This window comes from Protopterus annectens, chromosome 11.part0 (assembly GCF_019279795.1).
Source record: "Protopterus annectens isolate FY-2018-M chromosome 11.part0, PAN1.0, whole genome shotgun sequence".
NCBI lineage: Eukaryota > Metazoa > Chordata > Ceratodontiformes > Protopteridae > Protopterus > Protopterus annectens.
In genome coordinates this window covers 720,041,758-720,064,192 of record NC_056745.1, presented here as the reverse complement: position 1 = coordinate 720,064,192, position 22,435 = coordinate 720,041,758, and the positions used below count along the sequence as shown (strand labels likewise).

General features: G+C 36.6%; 1 protein-coding gene across 1 annotated transcript in view; it reads left to right on the top strand.

Annotated features, from left to right (window-relative positions):
• Positions 1-327: 327 nt before the first annotated feature.
• Positions 328-22,435, top strand: part of LOC122815573 (protein mono-ADP-ribosyltransferase PARP12-like) — a 1,647,737-nt gene continuing 1,625,629 nt past the window's right edge. The window contains exon 1 of the mRNA XM_044088182.1: positions 328-569. Coding sequence (XP_043944117.1) covers positions 331-569 — 239 coding nt within the window. The 5' untranslated portion in view covers positions 328-330. The remainder of the gene's footprint in view (positions 570-22,435) is intronic.

The window sequence follows — 22,435 nt, the reverse complement described above, 5'->3', positions numbered from 1 at the left end:
GCGCTGTGGCGACCCCTAACCGGGAAAAGCCGAAAGACACAAACAAACAAAGTTGCTAAACTACATGACACCTCTTAATAATACCTGTTGTCAGGTAGGTTTACCGATAGCACCGGTGTAATTTTCGGTTTCATTTATCGGCGAAAGAACTGGCAATAGCAGAAAGTAAGCAGGCAAATTTTAGAGGGCTCAGTCTGTTTTTGTCTTTTGCGGTGTATACACAACATGACAGCTAATGTCACAACTAGGCACGCCATGGAAGCACTGTGTGCAAATTATGGTGCACTGGAGTATAGTGAAGTGCTCTGACAAGTCAAGCAGTAGTTTGGTATGATAGAAGACGAAGAGTTAGAGCTACCCGAAGACAGTCAATTTCTGGTTACATATGGGAAAGTGATTTCCTCTAAGGGTGTTCGTCCATCCGTGTACAGTAAAAAAGTTGTAGCTGTCACGTCTCTCCGTGTTTGTAGACAGTTCTGTTCTAAGGATGGCTGCAGCGATAGATTTTGTCCTGAGTTACACCTGTGCCCCCGTTTCGTTTATGGGAATTGTTGGTTTAACACACGCAGGTAAGATGTAAACCGCAATACTTGCTTGCATTTTGTAACGTGCACTTCTGTGTCATTAATAAGTAGAGTCACCAGTAAATGTTTGTTCTGGTGTAAAATCCTCAATCGAATTAAATCGAAGAAGTAGGGATAGGTGCTAGATAGTTTTCGCACAGTTAATACTTCCTCATTGCCTATTTCGCTCCTGACTTCACAAAATCAGCTGTGTTCCAAGCAGTCCCCAACTGCTTCCTCATTCTTCGTATGCTGTTTTCAAGCGTCTCTCTTTCATAATAGTATCACCCCAGTGAGCAGAGACTCAATAATATAATTACAAAATTATTTGCAATAAATAGAGGCTGAATTTTGTTTTTTTTTAAATCATGTTATGGACCATACCTTTCAACCTCTTAGTGGCAAGACATCTAGACAATTCGAAAATAACGGGGTGACAAAAACATATAAATATATATATATATATATATATATATATATATATATATATATATATGAATCGCTCTTAGAAAGTTGTTAGAATAACAGATTTTGTGTTAAGTATGCATTTTCTGAAGAATATTAAGTCTGAAACAAGAAATGTTTGTCCTTATTTAGTGACTTCAATCCCCATTGATTTGTCAGAAGACCACAAATTGTATGAGTAACAGGTCAACGATATGAGACAAAAACCAGCACATTCTGTGAAAATCTGGACAGTTGAGAGGTCACTGACCATAACTATTTTTTTGCCCATATCAAGCATCATAGATGTCCAAAACTTCATCCAAGATATATTTTAGTTTTGTAGGTTGAACCTTTTAAATAGTGATCTATTATCAGAATTTGGGAACAGGATACACACTAATGACAAACAAGAGTTTTGTGCAGATGAAGATTTTGCATGTATTTTTTTTTCTTTAGCTAGATTATCAGAGATCCTGGAAGGACAATGGTAACAGTGATAAAAATATAGTAAATGCAATTTTTATTAGTAAATAAATATGCATGTTTTCTTTTCAAGGACTGGCAGACAGTGATTCAGAAATACAGCAGTGTAATCAAAGTTTAGCTGCAAGAGTTCCTAATGTGTGTAACAGGGAGGGGGAGAGTCCTAATGTGTGTAGCAGGGAGGGGGAGATAGGGTTGCCACCTTTTCAAATGGCCAAAGTGGGACATTTTCGGGACACACATCAGATTTTACAGGCCGACACATACCCACGGTCTAAACAAAGGATAGAACTTTTACTTTTTTGCCTAAATAAAAGGTTATTCTTGTAGCAGTTTAGTTGTTTATTCTATTTTTTGTAACATTTATGCATTTTAGATACAGAAATAACTATTTGATGCAACAATTACATAAAATATGGGACATAAATATGTCCTACAATCTCAGGACATTTGCCATTTTTAATATTTTTTGTCAGGACACAGCTGCCCAAAGAGGGACTGTCCCTCGAAAAGTGGGAGAGGTGGTAACCCTTGGGGGAGAGAGAGAAAGAGAGAGGGAGAGGGGGAGAGAGAGAGAGAGAGAGGGGGGGCAGAGAGATGAAGAGAGAGAAGAGCAGAGAAATCTGGGAATAAAGAACTTGAAACTTCTTAAATCTAAATTAAGCTAGTGAGCTGCTTTGAGTGTGTGGCATAAAGTTCTTTTTATTTATTTATTAGTTTAACATTTGTAGATTGAGTTAGTCCAGCTAGGTGTGTGTTTTAAAGGGTATTTTTTAGAAAGCTAAAATGTAAAACAAACTAGTGGGGTGGCGATGGGTGCAAGATGTGCACCCATCTTTGCCAATCTAGTTTTAAATACCTGGGAAGCAAAATTCATTCATAGCAGTATATATAAAGACTGTTGGTGCTTCTACAAAAGGTTTTTAGACTATATAGTTATTTTATGGAAGGACAGTCATGAAAGACTGAATGAATTTATTAATTGTATCAGTTATACCACTGATTTTCTAAGATTCACACATGAGGTTAGTTTTGAAGAAACAAATTATTTAGATGTTAAGTTGACTAAAGGAAAAGATTGTTTTAAGTCCAGGGTATTTAGGAAAAAAACCTTTTCCAACAGTTACCTACATTTTAGTAGTGCCCACCCCTTTCATCAAAAAAAGAGTATAGTGAAGGGCCATTTTGTTAGGATCTCCAGGATGACATCTGAGGATTCTGATTTTATTGAAGAATGCAAGTTCTTGACCCAGATGTTCATCGAAAGAGGGTACCCTCCAGATTTTTGTTCCACCATATATGAAGAGGTGGTTAGAGGAAGGGGGGGAGAGATTTCAACCTATTTTAGGTAAAGACCCTAAAAGTTTCAATACAGTAGAACTTACTGATACCACAAAGCTAGAATATGAGAATGACAATATTAAATTTAATGCTTTCATTTTAGATTATAGTGGTGGTGCAAAAAGAATTCAAAATATTTTTTATAATGAGTGGGATAAATTTGCTCAAATTACTGATCTAAGCTGTAAAGGGAATGAACCACCGAAGATTATTTTCAGGAGAGGAAGAAATTTGAAAGATTGTTTATCAATAAATAACAGGTCAAAGAAAAAAAGTAAATAAGATGCCTGAAACTTTTTCTTGCCATACCTGCTCTCAATGCCCTGCAGTGCTAAATGCCTCACAGATATATCTTGAATCCAGGTCTAGAAAACTAGTTAGCAAGACCTTCAACACTTGTGATTCTTTTGGGGTGGTATATATTGCAATGTGCGAAATCTGCCCTAGTTTTTATATAGGGAAGACGGAGAGAAAAATGAGAAGAAGTGTATACGAACACTTAAATGACATAAAAAATAAAAAAAATGACTAATGCTTTGTACAGACATACCACCCTTTGTCCTTTAGCTAAATACAAGTTTTTTGTTATAGAAGAAGTTGAAGTAGATGAGAGGGGGGGACCATGGGAAACTAGGATCGAATACAGGGAATTATATTGGCAAGTGGTTTTAGAAGCCAATAGATACCCAGGTCTCAATGACTACATTTCCCTTGTACCTGTTCTTAAAATGAGAGCTGCCAGATTATAAAGGATGGTGTATGTATTTTTGTTAGCTGTGATTGTTTAACAATATATAGGTTTGTGAAGGTTATCTAATATTTTTAAGGAACACATTGATATGTCATTTGTTCATTTATTTGTGATTGCAATACAAACCATTTTTATTAATTGTTTTTTTTTGCATTGGTTTTACATTATAAAGTATTGTATTTATACCAACCACTAGAGGGGAGTGTGGTATTAGAATTGTATAGATAGGTTTAGTTATTCGTAGATAAATATATATATATAACATTTTTAACTTTCATTATTTCAAGATATTCAATATATTTATTGATATATTTAATAATATTTATATTGATTGTACATCAAAATAAGGTATTTCCTGTATAAAACATGGTTTTAAATGTATATTGCTCCAAAAGACATGTCATTGATGAATTATTCATGAATTTTCGGTTTTCATTGGACATTTTAAATGGAATTGGGTATATATATATATATATATATATATATATATATATATATATATATATATATATATATAAGTAATTAGTTAATTAATTGTATAACTGTTGTCTGAAGAAGTCTGAAGTGCAGACGAAAAACGCTGTATTTTAGTTTGGCGTTCAACGCTATTTTACCAATCCATTAAACCTCTTGTGATTATTTCTGGGCTGACCGGTGTTTTGCCTCCTCACAGTGCTTTTGAAAGTTTATTAGTGATATTTGCACTGTTCTTTCCTTCTTTGGATTACTATTTGTAGATTGTGTTAGTCCAGCTAGGTGTGTGTTTTAAAGGGTATTTTTTAGAAAGCTAAAATGTAAACATATTTTCTGGAAATGCAATAGACTGGTGGACCTTAACTCATTACATCCAAGTGATGTCCCCAGGCACATCTGCAGTTAACTCCTACTGGTGCCACTAGGTATCAAATATTATTTGTTCATATTTGTATGAGTAATTCCAGAACCATGCTATGTAGAAAGTTTAAAAAAATCATATTAAAGCTTACACAATGACAAACTCAACTGCGTCAATATTTGATCTTTGTCTTTTGCAGGTAAATAGATATTAACTGTTGTTTTTATGATATTACTCTATATAGATATAATTTTCGCACTTTATTAAATATGTCAAAAACCAAGTAACACAGACAGTACTCTTTAGCCTCATATGAAAGCTCTCAGCTAGATGAATAAAATGTTGCTGATAGTATGTCTATAACTTCAATGGTTGCTGAGATATTGTAAGTTGTTTATAAAATATTGTAAATGTAGTTACTGTGTTTACTGTGACTTATAAAATCCTCTTTACAAACTAGAACCTAAAGTGAACTTCCACTATAAAAATAGTTTATGCTGAAGAGTTTGCCATTTATATGTCTTTCTTAACCTTTGTAGTTCCAGAGATATGAACATTTGTTTGAAATGTGAGGACATAGTTTGATTCTGTCAAAAGGCTTAGGCTCCGCCCCATTGGAAGTTACAGAGCAACTTCCTGAGCTCCATTGGAGTGAATTCCCTGCAGGATGCACTGTCAGAGATGCTCAGAGGGCAGATTGATGTGATGAGGGAGATGATTTTTCTGAGCTATGATACAGAAATGGAATTGCCTAGACATGGTAAGGCTTTGCTGTGTCTAGTCATGGTGGCTGCCAAACAAGCAATTAGTAGACAGTGGAAATCAAAATCTAACCCAACTGTTTTAGAAGTAGTAAATATAGTAACAGATACAAAACAACTGGAATTGAAATCTTTAGAAAGGGTAGGAGCAAATTACATAGAAAAAAATGAGAATTGTGGGAACAATGCATACAGGGGAGAAATGAGGTTTAAAAGCAGACAAGACTTAAATGAGCTATGTCATGTTTGAATGGAAATGATTGAGTAGATTATAAGTGATGTATAATGTTTGCAAATGGGAGTGTGTCAGTATGGTTTATGATTTTAAATGCTTGCAACAAGGATGTCCGTGTGGTTTGTTTTCATTTATATAAATGTATGTTTGCTTATGTCATGATCATTTAATAAAGATGTTTCTTGTTATAAAACGGGTCAGGAATTGAATAATTTATGTAATGCTGCTTAGGTTATATGATATATGACGATACATGTTAAGTGCAATGTTTGTCAATGTTTATTTGTTAATGCAGTTTGATTACTTTTGTACAAATGTAAATTTGCCTGTGTCACAATTGATAATTCAGTAAAGATGTTTAAAAATGAAATAACAGTTAACATCTCTGGTATGGTTGTCCTTGTAGAATGAAGAGTCGTATCTAGAAAAGTCCCAAAAGTACAGTCAGAATATTATACTTTTACTAGCATCCCTTTAAGAGTAAAGATTAAATGAGTCATATCCTGACCATTAGGTTATGGCACATTTATACTGGAATATACTGTTGTTATATCAATATCTTTAATTGTCTCAGAAAGGAGTGGGCAATATATGAATAAGAGGTGTTGAGGCAGCTTGGAAATGTGGCAGCCATGACTCACAAAAAGCAAAAGCTGTGTGATATGAATTGTATATCCTTAGCTGACAGAAATGTCACACAGGAATTATGTGATGATACTTAGTGCAGTTACTAATGTGGGGACTTGCATTTATGTCATTTAGTGTGACGCAGTGCACATTTTATGGTATACACCTGAGACACACCTGAGAATTTGTAGGTTAATTATTCTATAACTTTAATAGTGTACTAGTGTTGATTATGACAGTTAATATGCAACATCATTTCTATGTTTGCAGTTTTAGTTTATGTAGTACTGATATGTCTTGTGAGCTGTTTTATGTATATTTTCTGAAAACTTTCTCCCCAAGCCTCTTCTGAAAAAGGTCTGTGTCAACTAAAACTAAATTATCAAAGTGTACTGGCTAAATAAACTACAAGCTGAGACTTTGTACACAGGTGTAAGAGAACAGGAGTAAAATGCAAACTATATAACTAAAAGTTACTGCGATGGAATAGTGCTAGTTCTGTAAGGTCAAATATCACAAGACATCTCAATAAACAAACATGGATCACGGAGAGTATAAACATTTCATCCAGTATAATTATTTATTTTGTCTCCTTGAAAACATATTTGCATTTCTTCAGTCATTTCTGGTCAGACCCATTCTGTAATGGTGTATTAAGTGATTTAGTAGTGTTGAGAGGGCTGCTAAAGATTTGTGGAAGTAGTTTACTGGTAGGAAATGTGTCTTCATCAGCAGCGCACACTAGGGCCTTAGTAACCCCAGAACAGCTGTCATCTTATCATGGAACATATGCTCTCAAATTTTGCCAGATTTCCTCACAATATTAAAATTTATTTGCAAAAAAGTACACTTGTCTATGTATACTGTAGGCTGATATTCTTTTTAAGTATATTTATTACATCATCACATTTTAAATGCTAACATGAATTTACATATGTTAATAAAAAAGAAGTAGAAAATGAAACAAACCATAATAGCAGTAGTTTCCATTATTGTTGCCATGCAGTATCCATATGTGTTTTCTCTTTAACAATTTTCATTCATTACATTACATAAATTGTTCAGTCCCTTTCTTCACTTAAGCCTTATTCCTCTTCCATCTCCTGTAGAACATTTTTCTGCATGAATTATGTCTACAAATTCCACTTACTTTTTTGAAATTTGGTCTTACCCTTTCCTAAGGATCCCAACATCCAGTTATTTTATATTCTTTATAATATTCACCACTTTATTTTTACGTTTTGATTTCCATTTTCTAGTATTTCCATTTTTGGCAGCCCATAACATTAAGCTTAGAAAGCTCAAAAATCATTTCCTAGTTACAGCCATTTCTTTCACCAGCACTTCTGTCAAAGTACTTTGTAGGAGAATTTCTAAAATTTGCCAGTTCATTACATTACTCCCCCAAAAATGTTCCTAATCACCTGTCTTTTCTCCTTTATATTTAAAGCAGTTGCTATCTAAAGGAAACATTCTCTGTAGTCGTAAACCTTTTTGAACTTGTCACATGCTGTGGATCCTTCCAATTTCTTCCAGTTTTGACTTTGTTGTGTAGTTTGGATCTTTTAGATTTCTTTTCAATGTTTTCCTTGTAAATTGCCATTCATTTCTCTTTTCTCAATCTTTTCTATCCTTCTCTGATTCTAATAGTTATAATACAATATTTTATATGTTCTACTAATTATTCCTTTTTAACAGTAGCTTCCGTTCTAGACTCAACCAAAAACTGTACCATACCTGGTCTTTCACTTAACACTCATTTTCTCTTTGCGTATATTCTGTTATCAATCCATGATAAGGGAAGCAGTCTCTAACCAACAGTCCAAACTTCTGCTGAGCCCCATCTGACTCCATTACCGTATTAACTTTCCCTCCTGAGTTATTTACTCCCAGTGTTATGGTTACTTTTCTAATTTCCTTCTGTAAGCTCAAGTCCCTTTATACTCTTTTTCTACACCCAAACTGCAGTCACCCCATTGGTAAATTCCCCTTTTCCCCTTACTGATCTAGCTTTGTCTTTAGAATACCTTTCACTGCTTTAAGAAAATAATATTACATATGTTTGCTTGTTATTCTGCTTAATGGCTTGCATCCAAGTCTTAGTCTTGCTTTATCTCTAAAACACTTCTTATTCATCATAATCCTTTTCCATGTTAGTTGAGCCTTAACTGCATAGTCATAAATTTGCCCCTACAGATTAGCTAACCCTTTTAAACCATCTTGTTTTATGGGGAGAGTCAACTTATCTACTTAACTCTTGTCCTCATTTCTTTCCAGATAAATTCCTTCAACTCTTTGTTATCATCCAGAAGTTCTCCTAAGCTTGTTAAAAATATGCCTGATCTGTAATTATGAGAAGCTGGGGTAAAACCATTTTTATTGCTTGCATCCTACTATCTATATCGATAATTAAGAGTTTCCAGCTTCTCAGTGTTTGCATTATATTTTCAGTACTTCATCCTGGCATGTCCCCATAAGTATGGGTATTGCTGGACCAATTCACACGTGTTACATAGTTTACTACCATAGCCTTTGTTTTATATTAATTTGTTTTATATTCTGAAAAAAAAACTTGAAACTGTTTCAAAATGTTCCATACCCTTGTAATGCCTTTTTCTGGATTTATCAAGTCTTATCAAGTATAAAATATTATTACATGTGAATAAAGCTAACTGTTATTGATTACCATTCCAGTTGTATCCTATAATTTGTTTGTCCTTTATTTTCCTTTAGTTGATAACTGCCCCAAATATAAAACAGATAATAAAGGAAAAGGATGACACCCAAAGATAACATCTCTGCCTGGTTCCTCTGCTCAAACGCAACTAGTCAGAGAAGAACCCTTCCACCTTAATTCTTGCCAGTAACCCTTCATATAGCTTCCTTATTTCTATCAGGGTATGAAAATGCTATAATTTCTGTAGTCATAAAATACCTGATGACTATTGTACATGCTTTCTGTTCAAGAACGCCTGCCAACAATAATGAAGTGACATTATCTTACATTCTGGTTCTATGTCAATCATCATTATTCTTTTAATATTGTCAAATATTAGTGTTGTCAGATGTTTGCCTGCCCTCATAAAAAAACATATTATTCCATATCTGCCCACTTTGGTAACTCTTTTGCCATACTTTTAGCTAGTACACACATTATGGACTTTAAAATCATTGTTTACAGGTGCTACGGGGTTTATATTCAGCTGGTTCTGAAATACAGCCACCACAGCATTATGTGGTACCCTCTCCCCTTTTTTAAAATATTGATAAACAAAGCCTTCAAGATCATATCACTTTCTTTTCTTCAAGTTTCTTGCAAACTTTCACAGAAATACCATCTGTTCCTGGAGATTTCCCTGTTGATTATTTATGCATTATCATCATTTCATCTTGTTGTTCTTGGTCTGGGCTATTAATTGTTAAACCTCCTCTTCCACTGAACTTGGCATTCATTATTAAAGCTTATGTAAACATTCCTATCTGTGCCTTTCCTTTGATTCTCCATTGATGTGCTTTATACAGATTTTTATAACTTTCTTAGCTAAGTCTAAGACCTCTAAAGGATTTCTGTTTTTCCCTTGTCTTAGGCTTCCTATGATTGGCTGTAATCCTTTCTGCTTTCTGTTGCCTATGTCATTGCGCTAAAATCTTTGAACTCTAGAGTTGTTAGCAAAACCCAATTATTTAAACTTTCAACTAATACACATTAGAAAAGAAAAACATAGTTGCTTATCATCAGCATTTTTAAACCTGTACATATTATCAATGTGCTTATTTTCCCTTTATCAACATATAGTTGCTCTTCCTGTTGTTCTCTGAGATTTTCTTTCTGCACTACTTTAACCTTTGCCAGTCACTTTAACCAACTCTTGCTACTTCTTTCCCCATCTCATTCTGTTTGTATCATGTTTCTAAACTTCATTTTAATTTATCCTACTCACTAGTTGTTCCTTTTTTAAATGTATTTTATTCATTTTCCATCAATAATTTTATATGTTACATATTCTTGAAAACATGAGTAGTTATTGATTATATCCAACAGAACTACATGAACTACAAAATGAACTGGCACCTCACCTAAGTGTCATGTTTAATCATACCCTCACCTCAGGCTTCATGGCCACTGAGTGACGCATAGCTACAGTTATTCCACTCCACAAGGGAGGAGCCACCTTGGATCCCGGGAACTACGGCCCCATCAATCTGACGAGCCTGATCTGCAAGGCCATGGAACGTATTATCATGGAACTTATAAGCAAAGACATTGGCAACCTTAAAACATTGGACCCCCACCCAGTTTGGGTTTGAGAAAGGCCAATCTTGTCTCCTGAACCTGATTGACTTCTTTGAATCAGTCTCCAGAGCTGTGGATGAGAGTAAGACAGTCCACACAGCCTATCTGGACCTCGCCAAGGCCTTTGACACCATCCCCCACTACAGAATCATAGATAAACTTACTAAGCTGGGCATTAATCCCTATGTCACTCGATGGGTTGCCAACTGGCTTACTGACAGAACCCACACTGTAAAAGTAGCTGACTCCAAATCCAGTTCCAGACAAGTGACAAGTGGAGTACTTCAGGGTTCAGTCCTGGGACCTCTCTTGTTTGGCATCTACTTCTCTGAAGTACAGGCCAACACTAAGGGACTCTGGCTAACAAAGTTCACAGATGACTGCAAACTGGAAGCCATTATTGAATCCCCAAATTATGTCGATACTCTACAAAAGGGCCTTACAGAAACAGATGCTTGGTGCCAGAGCCATGGGATCAAGCTCAATGCCAAGAAATGTATAGTTATCCCCTTTGGGAAAAAACACGTACCCATGAATTACCACATAGGTGGCAGTACACTAAACATCGAAAGTGTGATAAGAGACTTAGGGACACGTGTGAACAGTGGTCTCACCTTCAATAACCACATCGCCACAACAGTCAGGAAATCCTTCTATGTGGCACACCTCATATCACAAAGGGCTTTTCATTCAGAAAAAAGGTCATTGTCCCACTGTACTCATAGCTCATTAGACCCATTATAGAATACAACGCCCCATTTGGTATGCACCTCTCAAGACATCTGTAACAACTGTAAAGGCCACAGAAATACCTCACTAAAAGAATCACAGGCCTAAAGTAGATGCCCTATGCTGACCGCCTTAAAAAAATCCAGCTATGCTCTGTTGCATATCGTCTACTCTGAGGCGATCTCTGCTTAACATACAAGGCCATATCAAACCCAGAGCTGTTGGACATGCTACACTTAAAGAAATCCCAATCCCACAGAGCCACATGCTCCAGGGATCTAAACCTTGTCATCACAATAAACAAAGATGCTGGGGGGATAGGTTCCTGACCCCAAGACTCCCCAGACTCTGGAATAGACTGCCCATACAAGTCAAGCAGAGCACCTCTTTGACCCTCTTCAAAAGGAACCTTGATGATTGGATGGGAGAAAGGAAATTCACCCCAGGGATCACGTCAGTCACCCCGCTAGACATGGGTCCAGGGAATTAAATAGTGTGGGAAGAAATAGCCAGGGAATTGTTATGGCTAGGCTGGTATAGGCCCTAGGGCCGATAGCCTAGTACCAACCTATGAACCTATGAACACCATTCACTACCCACCACATATTCACCTGGAAAAAATAACATAGATATTATATTTCAGTACCCTCCCATTGTTAAATAACAGCATTTTTTCTATATTTAGAATATATTACCAGTCCATATTTCTTGATTCTTTTGGGGTAATGTAATTCTTTTTGTTACAATACTTGTTGCTGAAATTTTAGAAATCTTTCTTGAGACACCTGAAAAATCTGCAAAGAATCCAGTTTTCTTGAGTAAACTTACTGTTGGTTTTAATAATATTTTTAAACTTTTGTGTCATTTTTCCACCAGGGAAACATTATTGGGTAGAACCACCACATATGAATGTCTACCACCCCTAAGCTGACAGCTGTAACAACATTTCTTTTACTGGTTTGTCTAACTAATTTTGTTTGGGATCCTATAAGTACAATGGTAAATATTTTTGTTGTATGACTCCATCTCTAACTGATCTAAAGTAATCTCTAAGATTTCCAAACAGATTGGAACTCCACAATCATTAAAAAAGGCTTTTCTTCCATATTCCAACTGTCTAGCTCCAAAGTTAAAGGTTTTAAAATGCATACCTAGGCACTTATTTAAATAATTTAGTAAAATGTGCAAATAAATAAATAAGTAAATAAAATTTGAATTTTCAACTAACATTTGTATTGACTTACTTGCTATATTTCTTGAATATATATATATATATATATATATATATATATATATATATATAGTCCAAAATCAAAGCAGGTTGTGTCTGCTATAAATGTTGCAAAACCTTATAAAGTTGCTAATTTTGTAGATTCTACCATGTGCATATGTTAAGAATCAGTAAGAATTTTATTACTAATGAGCTTATTATAGAGTCATTAAGCCCATAGCTCCCTTCTGAAGCTGATAATGTTAAGATACTGCATGGCGTGTGAGGTAAATACATTCAAATGATTTTGAAGAGGTTTGATTATACCAACAGAAAATTGGATATATAAATAAGCTGTTAATATAAAAATATATTGAATATATATGTATATATATATATATATATATATATATATATATATATATATATATATATATATTTATATATATGTATATATATATATATATATATATATATATATACGTATATACATTTTCCAAAAGTTTATTCTACCTGCAAAAGATAGTTTAATAAGATGCCATTTCTGATATTTCTTTCATAGTGTTATATATAGTCTGTGATTCCTCAATATGTTTTTTTCATCTGGGAAAATGCCAGCCTAAGATTTTTTGAAATTATTTACTACTGTCGCATTCAGTCCTACTTTTCATCATCCTTTTGAAGCAATGCTTTAGTTTACAGAGTGACCTGTTACTGACTGAATATAATTAAAAGTAAAATGAGCACAAGAAAAGTATAATAGGCACGAAAAAAGAATAGATGAGCAAAAAGAATATAATAAAGGCAAAAAAGGGCACATTAAGCATAAATAAAGCAAGGCACCTGCATGCTTTTTGGCAAAGTACTGTGTTTTGGCATAACTACTATTTCACATTGAATTATTTGAAGTATCTCAAAGAGTGTAAAGTGCTTACAGTGTATGAATATTACTGTGCATTTATTTTGAAGAGTTTATTTGTGTGCAAGGTGCAACTATTTTGAGAAGTGCAGTCAAAATATTGCCATTTTGAAAAGTTTCTTGTGCTGGGTGCATCTATTACAGAGTGTTTTGCACTGTAAAGAGTTATTTAGCAAAGTGCTGCCATTTTAAGGAAATTTCAGTGTGCTATATACTGTTTATTTGCAAAAAGTGCAGTTACTTCAAAATGTTTCTTACTCTGAGCTTCTTCTGCCTAGTTTATCTGCACAGTGCAGTTGTTTTCAAATGTTTCTTACACTGAAGAGAGGTGATGCTTAATGTACAGTAATTTCAAGAGTATCACGGCGCCTGAGAGACTTATTTTGCAAACTTTAGTTATTCAGAGGCTTGTTGTGTTATTGGGTAAATTTACAAATACTGGCATAAATTTTTGGCATATGTATGTGTGTGTGTGTTCATGCATACTTGCAAAAGACTTCACTGGTATGTATTAATGTGGCAGATGGATTTCAAAAACCCTCACCACTTGTATTTGATCAGATTATTGTAGAATATTTGTGCAAGAGTATGATATTTTATACAAGCAGCTTATTCTGACAAAGATGCATGCACCAGGGCATTCATTTTGCTAAACCTAGCTGAGCCAAAAGCCATTGAAAGAGAGTGTTCATTTGTATATGCACCAGCAGTATATGTAGGAGAAGGTGAAAAATATTACATTGTTGTACAGACTGAATCACGGGAAGACCCCAAGTGTTTGAAGCACAAATTCAAGGAAATGTATAACCCCCAGACATATATTACATTACAGAGGCATTTGCTTTACACAAAAGATCAGAAACCGGGAAACTTTTGCAGCTTATATAACTGACCTGAGAAACAAAGCTAAAATGTGTCAGTTTGGTGACTTGAAAGATGAGTTGATAAAGGAAAGGCTCGTGTTTGGTATTAATAGTGCTGCTGTGAGAAAGATTTTGCTTCATGACAGAGATTTAATGTTGAGTAAAGCTATTGAGATTTGTCAAATCCATAAAGTTACAGAAAGGCACACAAGTATGCTTTCAAGTGATAACAGCATGGTTTTAGCAGGCTCCGGAGCAAATGTAGACAGCATGTAACACTTGGCTAGCAGAAGCAGGCCTAACCACATGGCAGTAATAGCCCCCTGCAGGTTTTCCTGAGAAACCGTGTAGTTTTCCAACAAGTTCTAAGAAAAGGGTAGTACAAGAGTGAGACAGCAAAATCCAAATCCAGCTTTATTGGTAACTCACAATTGTGGTTGGCAATCATGAGTCTAAAAGAGGGAATGCTTAGCATTTGGTCACCAATATCACAAGTGTAAAAAAGTGGACCCATTTTCAAAAGTTTTGCAAATCAAGTAAACCTTACAAAGTGATAAAGAAGGGTCACTCGAAAAAGCAAGTTGATCATATAGAGAGCTGCAATTGTACTTTCTGTGTATATGGTGTATCAGTAATTGGTGAAAAGGTTGATGCAGTGAACTTGGCAAAGGACGTAGTGTTTTGTATTTTCCAGATCAATGGTAAATCCACCAAGCTCACAGCAGACACTGATTCAAAGTGTAATGTTATGTCGGCAGACACATTTGCTAAGGTGAGAGCTGATGAACAATTCAATGTGGCTAGTTGTGCAAAACTTGCTGTTTATGGAGGTGAAGAAATTCAAACCAAAGGCTCAGTAGTGCTTTCATGTTCTTTGGCTAGGAACTGTTACAGCTTGTTATTCGATGTATTTCAAAGACCTGTGCAGTCATTATTGAGTCTCAGAGACAGTTTGAGAATAAATCTGCTTTCTTTTATCAAAGAAGTTCATCATATAAGCACATATCCTAGTTCCAATTTTACTGAAGCCATTTTCTCAGAGTGTGTTGATGTTTTTGATGACAGGTTGGGCAAACTTCCAGTTGTGTATTCTATGAAGTTAGACCCAGAGGTCAGTCCAGTGGTCAGACCAGCAAGAAAAGTTCTGATAGCTATGCAGGATAAAGTCAAAGCTCAGTTAGATAAAATGTTGCAGCAAGGTGTAATTTGTCCAGTTACAGAACCAACTGAATGGGAGTTGTCCATGGTAGCAGCCCACAAAAAAGGCTCATACAAAAGCAGAATATGCATTGACCCAAGAGATTTGAACAAAGCATTAAAGAAATCACATTGTCCAATGTATGCAGTCAAGGAAGTCTCAGCCCTAATACCGAATGCCACTATTTTTTCTGTCTTGGATGCAGAAAGTTCATTTTGGCAAGTGATGCTTGATCGCAAATCCTCACTGACTACTTTCAGTTCCCCATTTGGCAGATATAGATTCCTAAGGATGCCATTTGGAATAAATTCTGCAAGTGAAATCTTTCAGTTTGCAATGGAGCAAATTTTTTCAGGTCATCCTTGTGCCAGTAGATGATTTATTGGTTGGGGGCAGTGGTGAAGCAGAGCATGACAGAAACCTTAAGAAAGTTCTAGACAGAGCATGTGAGGTGAACATAAAGCTAAATCCTCTACAGTGCAAATTCAGACTACCAGAAGTTACATATGTAGATCATGTATTTACCAGCACTGGCTTGAGACCAGACTCATCCAAGCAAGCAGCCATTCTTGAGATGCCAGCATCAGATAATGTTCAAGCTCTACAATGTTTTCTTGGCATGGTCAACTATTTAGGGAAGTTTATACCAGACTTCAGTGAGTTGACAGCACCTTTGAGAGAGCTGATGCACATAAATGTTACACGGTCTTGGTTGGAACAGCATCAGAAAGCATTTGAAGACCTTAAGCAGAACATTGTCACCCTTCCTACATTAAGATACTATGATATCAATAAACCGGTCACTCTTTCCTGTGATGCTTCAAAATTTGGTCTTGGCGCAGTTAGTCTTCAAGAGGGCAGACCAGTAGCCTATGCATCTAGGCCTCTTACCCAAACTGAAATGCAATATGCTCATATTGAGAAAGAAACTTTGGCAATAGTATTTGCATGTTCAAAGTTTCATGATTAAATCTATGGTTGAGCTAATCAGATTGAAACTGATCACCAACCTCCAGTTACTATTTTAAAGAAGCCTATGCATTCAGCTCCAGTGAGATTAAAAAGGATGATGCTCAAATTGCAAAAGTACAACTTCAAAATGGTCTATATAAAGGCAAACTTCTCTATCTGGCTGTTACCTTATCCAGATCACCCAGAAATACAATGGAACAGCTTCTTACAAAGAATTTTGATTTTGACATCATAGAAGTGCATAATTTTTCTACTACAAGACTTGGTGAGCTGAGAGATCATTCAAAGACTGATCCAGTTTTGCAGATGCTCAACCACTACATTAATGTTAGATGGCCGTCAGAGCAATCTAGTGTACCACCTGAAGTACAAACTTATTTTCCTTACAGAGATGAGGTGTTGATGGAAGATAGTATTATTTTCAAAGGTCCTAAAATTGTTGTTCCTGCTTCCTTACATCATGAATATATCCATATTTTGCATCGTGGTCACCCAGGTTCTGAATCTATCAAAAGAAGAGTGAGAGAACTAGTATTTTGGCCTTCTCTAGTAAAAGACATTGGCAAAGTACTTTCTTCTTATTCAGTATGCAGTAGTGCTAAACTGCATTTGCCAAAAGAACCACTTCAGCTAAGTCAAGCTCCTGACCTACCTTGGTCAACAGTGGCCACTGATATATTCGAGTGGAACAATCAGCATTACTTAGTGTTGGTAGACTGTTATTTGAACTGGTTTGAGATTGATTTACTACCTAATGTAACATCCACTGCTGTTATCACCAAGTTGAAACATCATTTCTCAGTCCACGGTACTTCACACAAAGTTATTTCTGACAATGGTACTCAATTTACTAGAATTTGCAAGTGAATGGGACTTTGCACATGTTACTAGTAGTCCAGAATATCTACAGTCAGATGGACTAGCTAAACATGCAATACAGAGTGCAAAGCAATTACTTGAGAGGTCAAAACGTGTTAATGAACCTTTTGCTGTCACTAATGTTTACTACTGTACCCTTCTCCCACAGTTTTGGAAAAGTGTCTTTGTCTGCTGATGTGATTATGTCTTTACTAATATAGGTCTGCGCTGCTTTCTCATTGACAAAATTGAACATACACACAATGTGGCCAGATTCTCTGGTATAGCAAAAAATCTCAGGTGTTCTCTGCATGTTCTGGTTTCTAGTACCATTTTTAAACTGCTCTTCTTGAAAAGCAGCACGTTCAGCCGGTCTTTCCTTCATTTCAATCTCTGATTTCTATACTTTCATCATTTTATCTGAATTGATACTTAACACTTCTTCTATTTCCTAGTCTTTTGTAATTTAGCTTATATTTCTGCAGCATGACTTTTATTTTAAATACCTGTGAGTGCATCTGAGTTATTTTCCTCTAAATTACTGGAAGCCATCTCCTGTAATAAATCTGAAACCCAAATGTATTTTTGTGAACAGCTGGCATATTCTTCCCACAAAGAGCTCATTCTTTTCCTTTTCTAGCTGATTTTATTTTAGTTTCTCCAAATTTCTTTGCTAGCATTTGGTCAGTGAAATTATTAGCCAGTAACTGAATTTTACACAAACTGAATAACTTTTACTGGCTTTTTAAATAATGTGCTCAATTTCCCACTGCAGGAAATCTTATCAACCATTGTTTAGTTTGCAGTCATTTTTGAAGTCTCTGGGCTGATATTATTTTAGCTTCTGCTGAACTACTTGTAGGTTGTCTAAGTACTATTCATTATTATTAATTATATTGACAAAGTTAGTTCCAAGATGTCTAATGTCCATCTCCTCCATCATATTCAGTTTGTTTCCAAATAGCCCAAGGCTAGCCATTGCAATTGTATGGTTTACAAGTTTAGTTTTTGGTTCATTTTATGAGTATAAGCTGATGGCCTTTTTCATCACCTTTCCTTTAGCAGTGTATTTGTTTTGATAGTACTTTTTGTTGGTTATTTAGATGCCTTCTCATTTGTTTGATATTGCTGTCTATTAGCTGAGGCTTTCTTTGCATTGTTTAAAGGCTACTACCCTTTTTGTGGTCTTATCTCATTCTTTGAATAATTGTAACTGGGTCAGGTCAATTGCATATGATAATTTTGTTTTGTGTTTGTGTCTTTCGGCTTTTCCCGGTTAGGAGTCGCCACAGCGGAACTCCGGTCTGCTAATGATTGATAATGATCATGATAAATGTATATTGTTCATGGCAGCCGCATCTTTCTGAACCATGTAACATATATGTTAAGTTAATAAGGCCTCCATTATGAGAAGGAAAGAACAACTTTTTTGCATATTTGCTAAAAGAGCGAATTGAGAAAAAGTCTCAGTAATCCCATTCTTCTGTGGTTTCAGAACTTGGATAGAAAGAAAATTCTTCTTCTGGCAGTCCCTCTCGTTGTCCAGTTAAGCCTAGCATCTAAACACAAGACACATTTCTTTGTCAGGTTCATGTTATATGTTAAATTATGAGTTTTAGGAGTCAGCAAAATCATTCCTATGTAATGAGGCCATCACTGTGTTATTTTTTACTACTATTTGCAATTTTTATCAAGTTTATAATTTCCATTAAGATTAACATATGACAGATTTTTTTAAAGGTGCTGTAGAATCGGTTTACCTTTATAAAGGCGATACACAGTCGGGTAAACTGCAAGTGTTCAAAAGGCTGTTTGCAAATTTTGCAAACGCTGAAAGAAAAAAAGGTTTGAATTTGCAATGAGCGAATGTACAGTGACATCCGCTCATTGCACATTCAACATTGTGGGGCGGATTGCACTATAGTGGGGACTGGGAAATGGTTCATTTTTTTTGTTCGACATTAATGTTTGAAAAACAACTAATCTGTTTTTCGATTTGCTGTTTTTCGAACATTAAGGACTGTCGACGTTTTCACTTTTGTGGTTTCAAGTCACTCATACGAGCACTCAAACCACTGTGATTCAAGTTTATGAAGGTAAACCATAGACTTATTGTTTATTTGTTGAAATTTTTTTAAATATTGTGCATGAGTGTTTAATAGGTATTTTGATTGATGTAGCATTGCTTTAAATCTTTCAAATAACTTTGGTTTACTGATCTTAGTTATCTGATTGGTTGACGTCTGTGATGGTTCCATTTTGTTCTGATGAAGTTTTGTATTTCACAAAATGAAAGCACTTAACCGATTACTTATTGCTAAAACATTTGAACTTTATACTGTGCCAATTGTGGTTCTGTCAGTGTGGTTCACTCAAACACACTTCTACTTTGGTTTTAATGTTTTTTTGAGTGGATTTGCTCAATTTTACTTGTTGGTTATTAATCAACTACAGGTGCCCAAAGACCATCTGTCCATTTCACTTATTCCTTTTTTGACAACTTACCCAGCATTGGCATGGCTGGTGTTGGTCTAATTGGTGCTGGGTCTAGCTGTCTTTTTTATTCAGGCACCTTATTTTTAGGTGAGTCAAGCATCCAAGGAGGGGAAGTCGGCATTCCTTGATGTGGATGTTTTTGTGTTTGGGTTTAGAAGATTCTTCTTATGTCCCTTGCAAGAGGTCCAGGAAGATGCACCACTTAAAGCCCACTACAGGGGACAATGATGAAAGCTGCATTTCTCCTCTTCCTGTGTCCCACAGGATACTGAGTTTAGTAGGGTATTGCAGATAATGGAGAGGGGCAACAGGCCATCTCAAGAGCTATCCATCTTCTTTTAAAATGGTTTAGGCTGCTGCTTGTCCAATCAGACTTTTGTTCTGGGGGCACCTCCCTTGGTTGATGTCATGGGTGATACTATCACAGCAGCCTGGGAAAATCTAGATGTGGTAGCCCATGCCCTTGTAGAGCAAACCAGATGTTTAAACCTTCCCCTAGATTGTGCTATCTTGGTGAAGACCCCCAAAAGCATGATATTACCATTTCAATGGTTGCTTGAAGGAGGAATCCTATTTCCCAGTCTCATTTTCAGTCTGCTCTATAGAATCTATACACTGGACAATTGGGTCTTTGCATCTTTTACTTTGAATCTTTGGAAACTCGGCTAATTGAATTCTGCTTTCAGATGATGGTGAATACTGGTGAAAGTTTGCCTAATGGACCTGCCAAAAATAAGTCAATTAGTCAGGCTGTCACCACTTTCACAGTCAATATCTGGTGGTTTGAGTGGCATTTAATGCAGTTAATGGTACTGTCAGGTAATCAGCATCTGGAATTGCAATGTATTGCATTCATGGCTACATCAAACTACCTTTGCAGAAGGCACCAAGATGAAGTTTATGGATTTGCTGTTTAAGGGATCTTTACTTTTCAGTTCTGAAATTAATCAACATTTTCAGGGCATGAAGACAGTAGGGCCATCACGAGTCAAAATAAACAGTTTTTTTTTTTTTTTTTTTGGTGTTCCATAACTAGCCAATAAAAACATGATGTAGTAGCTGGACAGTTCTCATCCTGTAGCTCTTAACAGTAATACTGGTCTTTTGGCCATGGTTCCCAGCATTCACAAAGCCATTCCCCCAGATTCTGCAAGCCCTGCACAGTGTGCAGGACTATTGCAGGAGTTCCAGCAGGCAATATGTCTTCCGTACAATCCAGGAATAACCTGTAGGGACGTGCACGAGCACTCCTGCACTAGTCCTGCATGGACTCAGTCCCTGTATGCAAATTACCCAATTTGCAGGAGAAATTCATGCAAATGAGGTGAATTTTTGATCCAGGATGCTGGAAACCGGCTGTGCAGGACTAGTGTAATCTGCAGAAATGCACTCCGCCAGTAAAGGAGTACATTTCTGCAAATTACAAAATGGAGCCATGACAGCTCCAAATAAAGGGTGGATATCATGTAGAAAGCATGCCAATCTCCAACTGTAAGGCCATTGGCATGGAAAACATTTAAGAAATCAACTTTTATTTTTTTTAGCTGATCTCGGCTGTTTAAGTGTAGGGCAGCAGCGTGCAAACGGGATCGGGTGGAAAATAAGAAAAAAACATAAAATAAGCATTCTAACCAAAATCAGTATTTTCCCATTATACTCAATGCCCTGGAAGCTATCACGATTCCCACATCTGGCATCTGATGCAGCTGTACTAGATATTTGCCAATGGGGGACATCCCTTACGGTCATCTAGTGGGGGATGCTGGTTACGCACTAGAGCCGTGATGATGACACTCATCAGAAATGTACACACACCTGAACAAGAACTCCATAATGAGGCACATGCACAGACCAGAATTATAATAGAGCATGTGTTTGGGATGCTCAAGTCATGGTTCCAGTGCCTGGACTCATCTGGTGGAGCCTTGGAGTACTCACCAGCTACATGTACCCAAATTGGTATCGTATGTGCCATGCTACACAAATGATCCTGCGGAAACAGCTGCAGCAAGAACAGCACAGGGCAGGGCCACACAGACCCCCACCATTGCCAAAGCCTGCACAGGCACAGAGTGACTTGGCAGAGGAACAACCTGAGCCTGCCCCAGTAGGCAGAAGGAGGCATGCCCAGTATGTCCTGGCAAAGAGACAGTGGATAACACATACACTGACACAGGAGAGACCCAGGGAATGACACCTCTCTCTGACTCCCACATACAGTAAAAGGGATGCCAAACATGACACTACCTGTGCTCAACCATGTTTAGGGAGTGTACTATGTACATCCGACATAGGCAGCCATTCAGCACCGCCCTCAATACTGGCACACTCACAAGGTAAGTCACTCAACCTACCAATTGCTGAATGTAGTAGTATGTGTTGTTACCTGTATCTATGGTGTGGATGTGAGCATGCAAGGGAATCGTGTGGCTGAATGTGATGCCAGCAGACAGTAGACACCTATAGTGTCAGCATGAGATCTGTAACAAATATGGGTGTCACCGTAGTAGCCAGCACTACACATGGTAACAAAACCCACTGCAGGAAATGTGCTGGGCCACATGTGTGTCCATATGACACACACACATGCCAGTCAGGGAGGTTCACATACTCATCAACAGTCAAAGCCAGCAGGACAGGTGTAGACAAACACAAACAAAGGCTGTGCTAAGGCCTCTGAGTGATACCTATGGGTATCCCCACCCCCAGGCCTACACAGACAGACTACATTAGGTCAGGCAGTGGGATGTTAGTTCTGAAGGTTAAGAAGTCAGAAACTAATATGTAGGTCAATCATACCTAAGACCTGTAGTACACACTGATATGCCTCTAGTCAGCATGATAGGTTAGAAT